The sequence below is a fragment of the Ostrinia nubilalis genome, chromosome 24 (assembly GCF_963855985.1).
Source record: "Ostrinia nubilalis chromosome 24, ilOstNubi1.1, whole genome shotgun sequence".
Taxonomy (NCBI): Eukaryota; Metazoa; Arthropoda; class Insecta; order Lepidoptera; family Crambidae; genus Ostrinia; species Ostrinia nubilalis.
In genome coordinates this window covers 4,255,783-4,273,757 of record NC_087111.1, presented here as the reverse complement: position 1 = coordinate 4,273,757, position 17,975 = coordinate 4,255,783, and the positions used below count along the sequence as shown (strand labels likewise).

At 35.8% G+C, this 17,975-nt stretch overlaps 1 protein-coding gene across 4 annotated transcripts in view; it reads left to right on the top strand.

Moving 5' to 3' along the window:
- LOC135083875 (uncharacterized) overlaps positions 1 to 17,975 on the top strand; it is a 32,418-nt gene that overhangs the window by 4,672 nt on the left and 9,771 nt on the right. For 3 of the 4 annotated variants that reach the window (XM_063978622.1, XM_063978621.1, XM_063978619.1), the window contains exon 2: positions 10,998 to 11,090. The exons of the other annotated variant lie outside the window; for it this stretch is intronic. In XM_063978622.1, coding sequence (XP_063834692.1) covers positions 10,998 to 11,090 — 93 coding nt within the window. The remainder of the gene's footprint in view (positions 1 to 10,997; positions 11,091 to 17,975) is intronic. 4 annotated transcript variants of the gene reach the window in all.

The following is a 17,975-nucleotide window of genomic DNA, read 5'->3' as shown; positions in this document are numbered from 1 at the left end:
AATATGTAGGTACTTGAAATATATTCATCCTCTCTTTCCTTCTTCCTTTTGATCTTTGAAGAGATATTATCCATACTGATTAACAGCCTGACCCAACTATCGGCCAAATAAAATCGGTGCCTAGGCTAAGTTATGTCTTATCAACCTTTGTTAAATTTTACGATTACTGGGGCACAAGTAGGATTTTAAACAACGGTCAGGTTTAAGATTAGATTTTCCTCTATGATTTAAACAATCGCACTGTTTTGAGCCATATTCTGTAGAGATAAAGTTCAAACTTTGTTGCGGAAATCCCATATATTTAGAATACTCTAAGGTAACTACTATACTAAACACGATGACAAGCCTTCAAAGTTAGTGGCACTAAAATGTACGCATAAATGAACAAAGTATAGTAAAACCAATAACGTGTGGCATAGTGAAGTCACGAACCGGAAAATGAAGGGAAAACCGGCAAGTTACGGTCAATCGTAAATCCGATGGAGACTTACGGCTTACTACAAAAGTTTAAGTGTTCTCTCGAAGTACATAAGGTGAAAAATAAATCGGAATTTACATTTTTGAAAATAAACACCATTTAGATTACAAATATTCTATATGTTACAGGAAATGTTCAATGTACAATTCCTAGAATTCATACATTTCCTGTAACATATACATTACCTTAAGTCGGCGCCATCAGTAGAAACTGTACATTTCCTAAGTACGAGTATGATAGTATGATAAAAATATCAAAGACATAAATATTGAACTTGCTGATTGATTGATGATTCCATACTTCCTGAGACTTACTTTACAACACTGGTCTATCATGGTGAACCCAATCGTAGAACAAACATACTTTTTTAAATGCAGAACAAGGCAGATATTTGACCGCAATTGCATCAGGCGAGATGCAGTCTAGGATGGTACATACCTGCCCTGTATGTGCCTGTTCACTCTCGCTTTAAAAAGGCCCGTACGTACCCTGAATTTCGGGATAGACAGCAGTAAGTAGGCATAAAAAATGTTAGTAAAATTTTACTGTAATATCGGTAATGCATAGACAGCTCGGTGTCAATTTCAGGTTTTATTTGTGACAAAAATTTGCCAGCTTCTATTAAAACACACTTTAAGTAAGTGATCCACATTCAACTTCATCAAAAGAAACCACCACTGACACACATACTTTGTTCACCAAGCGTGAAAACTAACAAACTATCAATATTAATGATTTTCCCACTAATCTGTATCAGAAAGATGGGTTTAATTCATACGCTTCGAGTAAATTTATGGGTTAGCCAGCACGCGATTGTGAAACAAGTAGCCCAGAAAAATTGGCTTTTAACGGAACTCATAGTAGAATTAATAGTTATACTACAACAACGTGAAAATTACTATATTTAATGTATCGTAATTTTATAAAAGCAAAAATACTATGTCTGCTGCTTTGCTTGTGTTTTAGGAATATGGATTTTTTCTATCACATACCAAATTACTCTGCTTGTTTTTTAGATATTTTTATGCTAGATGAGGTTATAAGACATGAAAATGTTGTTTATTTCCAAAAACTTTTTTTAAAAAGATAACAAGTATTTGATTTCAGGATGCGTGATTCATTTTTGCACTCTATATTTATCTATTTATTTTTTTTATTTACAACGAGGAAGCTCTTGGCCTGTATCTCACCTGATGGTAAGTGACGATCAGGCCGAAGGTGGAAGCGAGCTTCACCCGGAATCCTCAACCACGGAGGAACTGGCTATCTTACCTCTAACTGCCGTAACACAACAATGCTGTTAACATTGTTGTTATGGCGATAGACTTAGGTAAGATGGTGGTAGCTAGCCAGGCAGACTTAGAACAAGCCCTACCACCAACCAAACCGAACAGAAAAATCTGCCCCCACTGAGAATCGAACACGGGACCTCTGCGTCTGAAGCTGGTGGTCTTACCACTAGACCACAGAGGCGGTTATTTAAGAATACAAGAGCTGAGCGTAAATATAAAGGCATGTCAAGTGAGACCTCAAGAGTGTTTAATTTTTCTTAAAATATTTACCCTGTTACCAAAATAACCGAAAACAATACGTAATTGTACCCATTGTTATAACAAAAATAGACGAAATCAATAAAACAAAGGATCAAATCGCAATACGATACCCCTGGCTTTTATATTTAAGTCATTATAAAAAGAAACAGTGACTTCGTTTCGACATACTAATTAATTAATAAAATAGATGTACACGCCACAAAATAAATTAATAAGCTGTCTAGTTATACAAGCAGGCAAGTGACTGCACTAAATGATTATTATGATTAATATTTCTTTATGAAACACGAAAATAACTATTTGCTTTAAAATTTACTGTTCAGACAATTTTAAATTATAGGCATTTCATTGCAGATATAGAGAATTGCTAACCCAAATTACAATTACAACATGTTGCAGTGTTTTTAACTTAATTGAATAATGTCAAAGGATTGTATTCCAAGTAAAGGACAGGGTCAAAATAACGTAGAGCCATTAATATTATTAAGATCAGTTTCATACCCGTTTTAATGTCTAGTTCTTGCAACTCACGAAGCAGGCGAGTCAGCATTACTTATGTGTGTGTACATGAACATAACGATAATGTAATGTCTATCAAAACTTTTGAAAAACGAACAGTAGCGAGCCATCACACATGTGCAAGCAAACTCCCCATCGTGAATCGCAACAACTATATTCCTCTAGTTTGTGAGCTATGTTTAAAATTCACTGACAGCAGACATTTTTACAAACTAAACTTTTTAAGGGTGACCTCTTTGACATTTTTTTCTTTTCTCTTTAATGTTTTGATGTGTTTTGTATTATTTAGTTGTAATTTTTTCTTTCTTTCTTGTTTTTTAAGAAACAGTGTTTACCTCTTTCTTTACGGGCAAACTAAAACTAAAGCCTTCTTCACCATATTTATTCATGATCCATACACGTGTTTGCGACTCTATCCTTTGTCCACCATGTTTACCCTTTGCTCTATATTTACTATTGTCCCATCGATCTCTGACTACCCACCCTCATTTGCTTCAGAAACTGATAGAGTGTATTTAATATTCATATTATGAATTAATTCGTGTTTGTTTTGCCGAAGGATCGCTGTGTATTTATGGAATATTCTGTTCCCAAATAATATTTGCTATATTTGTTATAATTATCGCTTTTGTTAGTGTGCGGTATATGAAACAACAAGATTAAGAAGTTATTTTGAGATGAAAATGTGTGATGAAAATTTAGAGATGAACAGTTCACAATAGAAGTACTTGTAATTAACTCTGCAATAAAAACCTGCTGCGCCACCAATGGAGAAGTTTCCTGATGCTAAAAACATTATATTTCTCTGAATGGGATTAAAATATAGACCAAAACTAAAAAGACGGTGAATTTTTTCCCAATATAATATTATACTCTACATACAAAAGTGACGTCAGAGGTTTCCTCTAGTAGGACTAAAATATATTTTCAGCGAAATAAGAAAGCCAATCACAATATCTAGTTTTAGGACGATATTCCTATTTTAGTCCGTAACCTCATCGCTATAGGTTTCCCTATAAGAATAGATTTATGGTAATGTTATTTATGTACTTAAAATATTTTTTGATTATATTTGTAGCAAAAGAGCGAACTGTGTAAAAATATGCAAAAAATTATGAGACGAGCTATGCATTTTGTAAATTATATCAGTAATCTTTTGTAGTATGCTGTGTAGGTAGGTACCTAAAGTTTAATAATCAAAATAAAATAAAAATTGTGAAATGTATTAAAGTCACCTAGGGTGAGCATCTGGCCATTAAGACACTTTTTCATAACCCGTTTTGGTTTTAAACTTTTGAAATATTTTAAAACGCGAACTCAATTTTTATTCAAAATAGTTTTATTCAATTGTAAAGTAATTTTCTCACAGTGCACGTGGACGCACAGGGTGACACAGGAACCAATCGCAGAGCTCTATTCAACGATGTGCGTTTAATTTGCTGCTTCACTTAAGCAAGCATCGTTTGTGAATACGGGCGTTATTGTTTTAACACTTTCTTCGTGCAATATAATAATCTTCGTTTTCAAATGCATGCGTTGCAGTGAAATGCATATTCCTAACTGCTTATTATAATACTTGCAATTTTCTTTAATCACTCTTCATATCGTTACGCACTATCGATATTCAAATGTAGATTTCATAAAGATTATTGCAAGCAAAAGTCTTTATTCAATTTACTTTCTCTGATGAAACGGTAATATTTTTATTTAATACTAGCATTGGCCTATGATTTCTCCCGTGGGAATATCGGTCTTTCACAAATAACGCACACGTCTCCATTTTTATTTTAACCGTGACTATAACAATAACCGGTGTTTTTTTTTGTATGGAGTTTATTAGATTCTTGACGTTTTGTTAATTTTAAAGTAAGATGGTGCAACCCAGCCTTAGTGTTAATATCACCCCTTCAACCAAACGTAGTTAATTACCTATTCAGTATTATACCATTTGTAACGACGTCACATCACATTATAGAATATTTGCTATGAATAAAATGAAAGGAATCCTCAGTACACCTTGTATGTATACCTACTCGTATTTGACTCAAAAAGATATTGACAAAGATAAAATAAGACTTGGAACTAGAAGTAAAACTGGTCGCCTATATTCATATCACACCTAGATCCATGTTGTAAGAGCCCAAAAAACTGATGCCCGCAAAACCTAAATCCATTCATCCCTTCTGAAAGTTTTTAAACTTATAACATTTAGGATCCGAAGAATATCATTTCAGCAGATCTGAAAGCCATTTTCGGACTGTATTGGATGCCATCAATCATTCTACATTCATACTTTATGCGCATAGTTTATGAAACAGTGATATTAGGACTTATAAAACGTGGGTAGGACAATGTTTTGTATAAAAGATGGCATTTTGTTCAGTGTTTCCGTTGATTTAATATTGTAAGTAATGTCTTTTAGGTTTACTTTTAGGTAAATAAAATAGATGGAAGAAATTATTGTACCTGACAATTTTTGTTCTTAGAATTATAAACCTAAAGGACGTGTACACCTACCTGAAATACAAAGGGATTTTTATTAAAATATTGGAATTTTGTGGGTTCCACCACCATAGTCCAGTGATCGTCGTGGACACACGATAGGTATATTATTATAATAATTTATCCGTCATTTCCTAAAGCTCAACATAGGTAGGTATACGAGTACTTACCATTTTCAAGACATGGCCGTTTCCAACAAAATGTAATTGTTCATTCTTATAAGCAACATCTGAACTAAAACAAAAAGCTAGTAGTGAAATCTTATCACTGAATGTCTTTTTGGTCTTTCGGTAAAAAAAGGGAAACAATGTCCCAAAGGTCCACAGTGAAGATGTATTTTGATTTGTTAACGTTAAATTTTGCCATCCCGATAAAATGGGTGCTGACCGCCATTCACGAGGTCCATTTGTCTATGTCAACGAAGAAGTCATGTCAAAAGGACAGTATGATTTGGAAATGGTTTTTCTTTTGTTTTCCCTTCCATTTCGTTTTCTGGTCTGAGGGTGCGATGCAAGAGTGGAATATTTCATAATCTTTTTACGGCGGATTCGGCCATTGATTTATACGTTGTCGGCCTGATCGTCACTTACCATCAGGTGAGATACAGGCCAAGATCAAACGTACCTACATATAACGGCATAAAAAAAAAATGTGATATATCTGCAAAAGTACCTTAGCTAGCTTTATGATCTGAGGAATTTGGTACTGACCTTTAAGTAGGCTGTCGTAAATTTCAAACCTTATAAAATAATCCTTCCAAATTAAAAAAAAAGATTTTTAATTTTGATAACGAATCGAGTTTAATTAAAGTACTTTTAGAATACTCCTAAAAGATTTAAATGATACTTACACTATTTAATGTTCCCTAAACAAGATTATTACTATGAATGAACCATAAAAAAGAAGTAAAGATGCTTGCAAAATACATGACACTTTATGGCCACTCGACAACTTCTCTAGATCATAATCTTTGAACGCTGGTCACGTGACGCGAATCCGCTATCTTAGGCTGGGTACACACGAACAAATACAAATATTTGTGAACTGGAACATCGTACCTACACGAAGATTGTATTTAATTTTTGGGGTTATAGGGTATTGCTTATTTTCAAAATAAGTACCTACATGAAATGCTTGCACATTTCGTTCCTTTTATTATATAGGTTTTTTAAATGACTTCTAAGTCTAACCAACGAATACGTAAAATTACGTAATGTTTCTTTGTAAGTTACACCAGGCCTGTTCATCTCCGCGAGTTTACATCGAAAACAAAACACGCACGATGGCCCACCTACAGGATACGATTCGACAAGGCCTCACATACGAGCGAACAGTACTAAATACTGTGCAGTATTTAACTGCCTAAATAATAATATAAATACAGAATGTACTTTTTTAAGTTGCCTCAAGACACTGAGAGGTAAATAAGTAGTTAATATTATTCATGATAATTCATGCTAAATCATGTATTTCCTCCGCCATTTTCTGCAGTTTGGCACCTCACGTCACATCATTTTACCGAAGTCAGCCCTATAGCTTCGGCGCAGTGCCGATCACTGACGTTTGTCAACAAAATGGTGCTTGACTCTTGAGACAGGCTAAATTATACCATATTGTTAATGAAATTGAGCATACATTTTTTTAAATACCTTCGCGAAGTAAAACTTCTGTACGTAGTACTTATTATTATTCTGTGGTTACACATAACACTCCTCTTTTCCATACTTGGTATATTGGTGGAGGACAGGCGACCTAAATAAAGTCTCTATCAACCGGAAATCATCGAGCGAGGCCTACGTTCAGAAGTTTAGTGGACGTCCTGTGGCTGAAATAATGATGATTATTATGAAATGTAGTATGGAAGTATCCCCAGTGAGGCGATAATCACTTACCATCAGGAGACCCGTCTGCTCGTTTGTCTCCTGTCCCAAAAAAAAGTAACTTCCAGTAGATTGCTAATCCGTTTTAGCTTCTGCTTCTAGGAAAACTGAAACTGGTTATAATTCAATCCATGTGTACCCAGCTTTAGGAACTAGTCTAGACACAATATTTCAAAGTACACGCCGAAAACTATGAAAGTTGGAACCTATAATATTTTGTGATCTGGCGGTCGGATAAATTTGAATTTCCAATACTGATAAGAGATAGGCAAACTTACTTTTAGAAACTTTTTTATTAAGTCTGCTAAAAAAAAAAGTAGAGTAGGATTAACATAGATTTAGTTAATTATCCTACTAATATTATAAATGCGAAAGTTTGTGTGGATGTTTGTTACTCTTTCACGACAAAACTACTGAACGAATTTTGATGAAACATTACAGTATTATTGTTTTAACTCAGAATAACATATAGGCCATAATTTATGACGATATGTGACAAACTAAATTTCACGCGGGTGAATCCGCGGGCAAAAGCTAGTGTTGAATAATTGTTTTTTAGACTACTGGTACTGCTAATGTTGAATTGGTTCGTGATCTTTTTTCGCAAAAAAAGAATTTAATAAAATTCCCCTATTTTTAAAGCCTGGACGCGGGCAGCGCACGACCGGTCGTTATGGAAATCCATGAGAGAGGCTTTTGTCCAGCAGTGGACGTCATTTGGCTGAAACGATCGAACCTCTATTTTTCAAGATAATTCTATGAAAATTCATAACAATATTTTAGGTTGGCCATCATTACATTGTTCATAATTTATTACATACATAATACACATGCCACAGGGCTTACCTTGAAAATTGAAAATGTACCTATAGTAACTTAGGTACTGTTTTTATTCACTTAGCCCAAAATTTAGCTCGGAATGAAGCCCTTACATACCTGGCCGGTCCTAAAATTAAAATAAAACAGTAGGGGAGACAAAGCTGAGTTGGAACAGAAGAGAGTTGTAATATAGTAGATATATTTTGGATTTATTAACTATCGATCTTGTAACAGTGCGCATTTTTAGTATAAGTAACACCCGTATTCACAAACATCACTATAAGGTCTCACAGTGCACGCACATGGCAGGGTGACACATGTACCAATCAAAGAGCTCTATTCAACGCTGTGCGTTCGATTTGCTGATTCACTTAAGCAAGTATTGTATGTGAATACGGGCGTAAGTCTCTTCTCTTCTTCTTCATTTTTTTTTTTTTATGTGGTAGGAGGCAAACGAGTTAGTTCTTAGTCGGGCACTCTTGTCAGAGTGGTCGTGGTTGCGCTGCCGAGGTACACGGTTGGGTGATTTATCATCTTCGAGGGTAGCGCTCCTAGGTAGCGATGTGCTTCAACTTCTGACGGTTAGAGGCGTCGTGAGTAACACTGGACCATGGTGGACTCAGTAGCCTTTGTGATGGCGTCTATCCAGCGGGTTGGCGATCGACCACGTGCTCTCTTGCCTTCCAGCTTGCCCTAAATTAATGTAGTTTAAGGCTTAGTTGCACCACTTAACTTTGACCGTAACTATGACGATAACAGGTGCTTTTTGTATGGAGTTTGACAGATTTTTGACGTTTGTTAAAGTTTAGTTATGATGGTGCAACCCAGCCTTAGCCTCGAGCTAAAAAATTACCGTTGTTGCGAGCTCACTGATAGTTATTAGGTTTCCAAAAATCGATGTTACAACTCTCCTTTGTTACAACTCACCTCGGTCTTCCCTACGAACCTTTTTCGGTTCCCAGAACTTGGTATGTAATACAATAAGTTTGGGTAAACTTGGATAGGATTATTAAATTAAAATAAGAGCTGAATGAAAAAGAATTCAGCAAATATTTGTACAAAGAGAAATGTTAAAAAGTCGTAAAAATGTAGGAATTAGGAACAAGGTTAGTTTTTATTTTTATTATAGGTTTTTACTTATTTTCTTTACAAACCTACTCAAAGTAAAATTTATACACGAGTAAGTATACAGAGTGGAGGGAAAGTACTCTTAATACTGTATATAGAAAATTTTAGTTGAAGAAAACATTTTTTTATTTTTGGTATAAAAATCAGAAAATTTTGATTGCACTTGTAATTCTTTTCAAAAATAAAGGAATGTTTTCCTTGAGTAAAACTTTCTATCTACACTATACTCATTAAGGAGTGAACCTTTTCACCAGGTGGCTTGATAAAATTCCACCCTGTATAACTGATAACTAAACAAAATAATAATATGACTCCGGGTATAGAAGTCATATTATTTTGTTCATTACATTTTGTCAGAATATTATTTACGACTCTTTACTGTTTATAAAACAGGGAGTGAACTGATGTTGAACAACAAAAATGCTTAAATAGGTACGCTACTTCAAACAAATTGCTTTGATCTCTCAGAACAAAATTATACTGTAACGGGCGTACATATCATTTATGTAATTGTGTTTGACTACAAAGAAGTAACGCTCAAAGCTTGATAGCCTGATAAAGAAAGAATAAATAATAATGTACATACAGTAGCTTTTTATCGTGAAGCCATGTAGAATAGGTTTAAAAACGTATAATTATCATCATCATCATCTCAGCCATAGGACGTCCACTGCTGAACATAGGCCTCCCCCAATGCTTTCCATGTTACCCGGTTGGTAGCGGCCTGCGTCCAGCGCTTTCGTGCTACCTTTAAGATGTCGTCGGTCCACCTTACGTTGAAAAATGTATAAACTTTAGTAGAAAGATTTTTAATATTACAACTAGCTGTGTTCTGGGGCAGCAAGGTTCCGGTGAGGTCAGGTACCAGAATACGCAGCGTGAAACGTCAACCCATAAGGTGAGCCAACGAGCTCAATAACGTAGCACGAAGGAGCTGGCTGCAGGCCGCTACAAACCGGGTGTGGAGGAAATCATTGGGGGAGGTCACGAGCCGGAAGACGTAGTATGAGCAGGCCTCCCACTAGTTGGACCGACGATTTAGTGAAGGTCGCGGGAGGTGCCTGGATGCGGGCGGCGCCGCAGGACCGGTCTTTGTGTAAAAGTGTGCTAACAAAAAAATAGTTTTTACTAGCTTCAATTTTAAACAAACAAACGTGGGTTCTAGCGTTTTATACTAACGGGCTCCCAGTTTCTGTACTAAAATCTTCTAGTTATGTGCCAAGTCGTACCTACAAGATATTCAGTACCCTACAGAGAATTAATTTTATTACTGAATAGTATCTGGGATGTGTGATATCGCCCTCCCACAGCCAAGTTGGGTCTTCATCCCTTTTATGTCCTGAGATATAATTTTAGTATGTAAAATACATGGCTAGAATTGTAGGATTGTATTAGTTGAATAATAATCTTGTGTTTGAATAGAAGCAGTGTTTTACTTGAAATTACAGCTAGCCAACCTTAATAAAATTTAATATTTGAGTATGTTAAAAGTACTCATTTGTCAAACTCGTCAGTTTTGAATTTTACGAGTATGTTAACTGTATTATAGTTTAAATATAAATGTAACAACTTAGCTTTGACCTGAATAAAAAAATATAATTTTGCACAATGTTACTTTTAATTAACTACTAGGACTAAATCCTCCCTTTTGTCCTGAGTTAATTAGAGAGGGACGTCCTTCTACAGTTGATGATGTGACAAATTAGGAAGGAAAATTTCTTTTAATCCCTCAAGCTTATTAAGTAGGTAACTAAATTTTTACTCAAAACTCGTAGACTCAACAAATTTGTATTATTATTTTTGCCGAACTTGACTCTGTAACTAACTTTTCATGCAAAGTTTATCTAACTTAGTTATAATTGGTTGGATTGTATCAGCGGTTTCGCTGTAGATTCTAGCCACATAGTGGTGGAAACATAATATGAAAATATTGAATTTAAATTACGCACATTTAACGTAGATTTAGATTTCACAAATTAACCCACCTAGTTTTGCAAGAAAAATTAAAAATAACTTTACACAAATCAAAGAACTCTGTAAGGTGTCTGGTAATCCATGTATCTTAGTTGTAAAGTGTATAAAGATGTGTAAATATAGAAATAAATTGTCTATTTCCAGATGTTTCGGATCAGAATCCGAAGAAATCGTCAAGCAAAGTCGAGGAAGAAAAGGAAGAAGACAAAGGGCCGCATCGACAAAAGTTAGGCCTAAGTAAGTAGAATTATCTTCCTAAAATATTGTCATCTTACAGAAAAGTAGGTAATTAATAATTTCCCTGCGTGATCGAATCAGAAATGAGGAGATCCGCAGGTAAACCTAAGTGACCGACATAGCTCGCAGAATGGTTAAACGCAAGTGACAGTGGGTGAGGCACATAGCTCGTAGAGCAACGGGACTATTCCCACCTCTCGTTTCAACCACTGCAACTTCTGTGTAGCCAGGATTTACAGCTTGACCGCCATAAAAACCCAACCAATGAAGGTCAAGTTTGTCCCGGGGGAAAGTTAAACTGTCATTGGACCCGCAACGAAATTTATCAGAAGAACATAGGAGGAGTTCGAAATTAAGGTTCGACTTCCCTTCATTGCTCGTAGAGCTAATGGCCACTGGGGTGAAAAAGTTCTCGAGTGGCGAAAGGGCTCCCACTAGGTAGACCGACGATCTGGTAAAGGTCGCGGGAGGTGCCTGAATGCGGGCGGCGCAGGACCGGTTGTCATGGAAATCCTTAGGGGAGGCCTTATTTGTCTAGCAGTGGACATCATTTGGCTGAAACGACGACGAACGACTAGTAGAATCTTTCTAAAATACTTTTATACTAGAGGAGGGTTTGGGGGTGAGCCTGGTCATCCCAGTCAGCGGGCATGACCGAAGCATTTTGCCGATGTAAAAAAGGATGGTATTTTGTTTTTTATCCACAACGAGGAAGCTCTTGGCCTGTATCTCACCTGATGGTAAGTGACGATCAGGCCGAATTTAATCGGTTTTGTATATTTATCCACTAAAATAACGAATAGCTTTGATCAGCTGTATAATATTTATATATCAATGCTTCCATTTATGCAATTTCAAACGCTATCACAGAGAACACTGTCTTTTCACTTACACGATTTTGTTTTTCACCTAAAGATAATTTTAAGTCTTATACATATGTAACGTACCATTATCATTAGTATATTAATTAAGGTAGTGATTTATTAGGTACATAAATCATTTGTAGTTGTTGAAATTCAAACATAAGTTATTTACGTTCACACTTAAAAGTGAAAAATTATGTACAACTTAAATATTACATATTTTTTCACTTTTAATTTATGTCCATACATAAATAAAAGATAATATCAACGACTACTATCGTTTATGATGCTTTTTACACTTTGAATTATCGACATAAATATCTATCAAACAGTAATACACTCGGCTACAAAGAAATCGCTTCTCCCGCGACAATAACTTTAAAGATTTTCTTTTGACACTATCATGGTGCTCCACCAATATTGGTGTTATTTGAAAGCCCAATAAGTAAACTTAAAGAAAAACACATTTATTTTATTTATAAATAAAGGCGCCATAAATGTGACTTGAAAAAAGCCAATGTCGGACCATTAGATCAATTTTTGTGGTTATAAAACCAAATAATGATCTCACGTGTCATCTTTAACCAATGGATAGCAATCAATCCCAATTTAAGAGTTTTATAACGATAAAAGTTGGCTCAAGCGTAACTACCTGCCACTTTAAGAAGAGACACTGGATCTTTCATATACATATTTTTTGGGTAAAAACCTTTCCTTTAATTAAACGAAGTTTAGAACTAGGCTTTCAAATGTTACCAATAGTAACTTTCAAACGATGCATACGTTTGAAAGTGCTTGTCGCGGGAAGTGCGATTTATTGGACACCGAGTGTAGTTAACCATTGCGTGTTTAACTGGAACGTATAGGACATAATATAGAAAAAAACTTACTAATTGTACGACAAGTTTCGAAGCAATAAAATATCCATATAAAACACATTCTTACACGATTTTTCTTAGAATTGTTTCGCTAAATGATTAATAAAGCCGCAATTAAATTGTTTATGTTTTACGAGCTCGCTATCTGTATGAAATTCTATGAAAAATGTTAGCTCAGGTAATTAGGCTGGAAGATATTGTTTTCTTAATGATATTGCAGTAGCGTGCGGGTAATAGAGGGTTGAAAATTGTAGCGTGATATTGATTTGATTCTATTATCATGCAATCACCAGCTCGCACTAAGCGTTTCGATGACTGTTTTATAATGCGAACAGCTAGGGACTGGAATTTGCATTCGCTGCCTGCTGCTGTCTTTCCCGAAGACTATGTCGGGGTCTTATCAAGGCGAGAGTGAATAGGCACTTACAGGGCAGATATGTACCATCCTAAACTGTATCCCACTTAACACCAGGTGTGATTGGGGTCAAATACCTGACTTGTTTTGGATTAAAAAAATAACTGAAAAATAATCGAGTACCTACCTCTAAATATGAACCAAAATAAAAAAGCATTGCGAACCGATTTTTTAAACACAATGGGTCTCGGGCATGTAATATTTTTTTATAATTATTGCCAAAGCAATTAACTCTTACTGCCTGCCTGTTTGTTTTTATTTTCATGCATAAACAATAAACTTTATAATGGGTAATAAGTTTTGGTATACGAGTAGGATACATAATTTTTATCTACTGTACTAGCGGCCGCTCGCGATCGTACGCGTGGATCCCGTTTTACCCCCTTTGGAGTTGAATTTTACAAAATCCCGTCTTAGTGAGCACCACCGTTCTAAAGGGAACCCCATGCAGACTTGTAGCACTTGTAGTTTCTGAGATTTCGTGATGAGCGAGTGAGTCAGTCAATCAGTGACCTTTCGCTTTTATAGATATAGATAGAATAATTACGATTAATTACGATTCAAAATTCACGTGGAAGGCAAATTCTGAACATGTTTTCAGCCCAACTCTACAAAAATAACATAATTTCCCTTTGATGTGATGTTAGTATTATTTTAATTGAAGAAAATGCTCTTAAACCTTGACTTCGATCACGTGAAATTAGTACTCATGTGTGCCACAGTAAATTGGACTTAATTACAGACCAGTCAGGAGCTACTCACCGCAGCCACATCAAGGCAGACCAATTAGACTGACCACTTGGTCAGGTATTTCAGTAATTGACATTGTGTTACATTGGAATTAGGTACACTTTACGACAACATGAAAGCTTGAATAAAGAAATCAAAATTAGCCATTCTGGACTTTTTGAATGCAACAAACGGTGGGTCGTCGTCGTCATCGTTTCAGCCAAATGACATTCACTGCTGGGCAAAGGCCTCCCCCAAGGCTTTCCATAACAACCGGTCCTGCACTGCCCGTATCCAGATTCTTCGGTCCACCTAGTAGGAGGGCTGCCCACACTACATCTTCCAGCCCTTGGACAAACGTCAATGAGCTTTTGGATTAATAATAACTGACATTTTGGCGATTTATGTTTCATTGCATACAGGGTGTCCCAGAATGGGTGAATCAAACTGCTAGGGGAGGTAGCTCTACTAATGTACTATCCCTAAAAATATGAAAAAAAAATAAAGCGCATAAGGAAACATTTTTTTTTAAATGTGAAAATAAATCAGCTTTGCCTAAGTATCTGGCTATAATTGCTGCGTTTGGAGTTTATTTGTAAGTACAAAAAATATGAAAAAAAAAAATTGAGTTCGGATTTTTTTTTTTCATTTTTTTTTGGGATATTACATTAGTAGAGCTACCTCCCCTAGCAGTTTGATTCACCCATTCTGGGACAGCCTGTATATCGTGATCAAAATAGGGTTATGCACATGCTGCAATATTTCATCAAAACATTGAATATCATACCTTCGCAACCCACTTATAATACATGTAAAAACAATTAATCAATAAAATAATAGAAAAACGTAATGAAACGTTTTTTCGCCTTCTGAAAAATTGACTTTTTGTAGATATTATTTATTGATACTTATTGAAGTGCTCAACTATTCGTATAAAAATAATTTCGGATGTCATAAAAAGATTTTTATAAATTCCGATCTTGATTTAGGGAGCTCACAGACGAGCGATTATATCGGCGACTGCTTGCGATTTATGACAGCGACTTTCGGCAATTGCCGATAATATGTATAGTCTAACGATTTTGAAATTCAAGTGGCAAAAATCAAAAACTAACAACCCAGGATTGATAGCAGCGGCCTCCTGTAAATGTCATAATTATAATATGGTTGTCCGAGGGTATGCCGAGTTAGGCAAAGAACAAAACGCCAGTTCCAGAGCATAGATAGTTTATTAAAAAATCAGACTGAAGTACTTATAAGCCGAAAAAAAATATTTGGGTATCGTGAGCTAAGTAAGAACCGTGCCATCTAGTTTCCAAAAGGGAAATTAACATTTAACACTAAAAGCATATTCAAAGCGCTAGCTCAAATAGTAGCAATAATCGGAACATATTAATCGCCAACGACAGATATTCAAATTAGACGACCGTTGCCGAGGCGTCGCGAATACTGCCGATGGTGGCCGACAGTCGCCAATGTATCGCGATTCTTGAAGATGGGTAGTCACTACCTATAGTCAGAGAGTGTCAATGCCATGACAGTGAAAGGCGTGAGTCAAGGACTGTCGCCGACAGTCACTGACCGTTGCCTACCACAATCGCAACAAACTTGACCTTCACTGGAAGAGTTTTTATTGGCGGTCAAGCTGTAGATCCTGGCTACACAGGAGTTGTAGCGGTGGGAACGAGAGGTGCGAATAGTCCCATACCACTATCGCAAGTAGTTGTCGATTAATGTCGCTCGTCTGTGAGTTCTCTAAGTAGATAACTTTTTAAGATAACTTTTTCTAGTGAGCTTTTTAGGGTTCCGTACCTCATAAGGAAAAAACGGAACCCTTATAGGATCACTTTGTTGTCCGTCCGTCCGTCTGTCAAGACCCTTTATCTCAAGAACGCGTGAACGTATCAAGCTGAAATTCACATGAAATACTCAGGTCTATTGTCCCTTTAAGCTGTGAAAATATCAAACTTCTAAGCCAAGCCAATCAAAAGATACAGCCGATTATGTCGATATTTTCAACAAATTTTCGACACTCGCAAAGGAATCAAAACCTACAGGATACTTCCCGTAAACTCAGAATCTTGAAATTTGGCATAAAGCATTGTCATATAATGCAAATATAGGAAAAATTGCGAAAATTTCATTTTTTTAGTTATATAATATAATAAAAATATTTTAATAAAATGAAACTTACTACCTTATTTCTCACGAACGAATAAAGGTATCAAATTGAAATTTATACCAAATACCTAGATCTATTGTCCCTTTAAGAAGTAAAAAAATCAAACTTCTAAGTTAACGCGATCAAAAGATACAGCAGTTTATACCGACACCTTAGACGAATTTCCGTCACACGCTAGGGAATCAAAACCTACAAGGTACTTCCTGTGAACTCAGAATCTTGAAATTCGGCACGAAGCAACGTTATATAGTACAGATAAAGGAAAAATTGCGAAAATGATAAATTTGAAGTTATATAAAATTTAAAATATTATTTTTGCTTACATGACATAAAATATTTTTTAATAATTATAAACTACCCTTTTTCACATGAACGCGTAGATATTAAAGTTGAAATTCATATCAAACACTTCTTAAATCTAATTGCCTCTAAACTGTGAGAAATTCTAAATCAACGCAAAAATTCAAAACACTGAGGTAGGTACCTACCTATAATGCAAATATAGGAAAAATAAATAAATAAAAAATAATCATACCGCATATTTTGAAATTCGCCACTACTCGCAACGGAATCAAGTAAGTAATTTGATTTAATACGTCATAAATTGTAAACCGCTACGTTTGTACGGCGGAACCCTCGGTGTGCGAGCCCGACTCGCACTTGGCCGGTTTTTTTCAGCGTAAGACCTGAATATTCCTGAAGTATCGGATATTCCCAGCATTTTTATTAAGTGCCGCTGTAAATAACTACCCGAGTCCGCCCACTTTATTTTTAGTGCAGGATTTAGTGAGGGAAACTTCTACATTTTGGTCTAGTTTCAAACTGTCATCAAACATACCTAGTACTTTATTGATAAATCACATATGTTATTCCTACTAATTGTTACTGAGTTTGGAAAAGTGAATCGTAAATCATATATTTTATAGGTTAACGTACATTTGTATGCCTTATGTTATTTGCAGAACTGCTTGAGGTATGGGAGCGGCACGAAAGGGTGTTTGTACTTTCACATGTCTGGTGTCTGTCGTCAAATCTTGCAACTTAAAATTGACCCACTTCCCGGTTTCCTATTGAGCTAAAATTTTGCATGCATGTGTAAGTCGGATGACAATGCAATATTATGTGATGGTCTGATGTTTGCTTATTATAATATTTTGTGAATAAACTCAGTACTCGTGCAAAACAGAACTTTAACAGAGTCTTTAACAAGATTCGCACAAGGAACCAATTGTTTTATTCATCATCATCATCATCATTGCAGCCACAGGACATAATGTCTCCTCCAATGTCTTCCAGATTGACCAGTTGGTAGCGGCTTGCATCCTGGGCCTTCCTGCTGCCTTCTTCGTCTGTCCCCCTTGTTGTTTTTCTTCATCCATCTACCTAGTTGTTTATTACCATAATACTATTTTGCTTAAAAATGTCTATTGGAATGTCTTACTCGTTGAGATTTAAGTAATGCGGATGCAACTACTAATTGCAAATGCTTTCTTTTGAGCCGGTATCCGTTGACACTATTAACTGACCAGCCAGCACTAATAATACAACTTATCAAGCTTCACGCTTCAATTGATACGTTATTCGAAGGAAATAAGGTTCAATATAGTGTAGTTTTTGTAGTGCGCTTTTCCGTTGCGTTGCGGTATGTAGGAACAAAGAACGGTTTTGTTGTGAATGGAATTCGAAGGCGTAGTGGTGAGGTGTGGAGCTCTTGGTCTAAAGTTTGATTCGTTTTAGGGTCAATTTAGACTTTTATTCAATTTTTATTCAAGACTTTTAGTCAATTTAGGCTTCAAATATGACAAAGGACACCTTTGT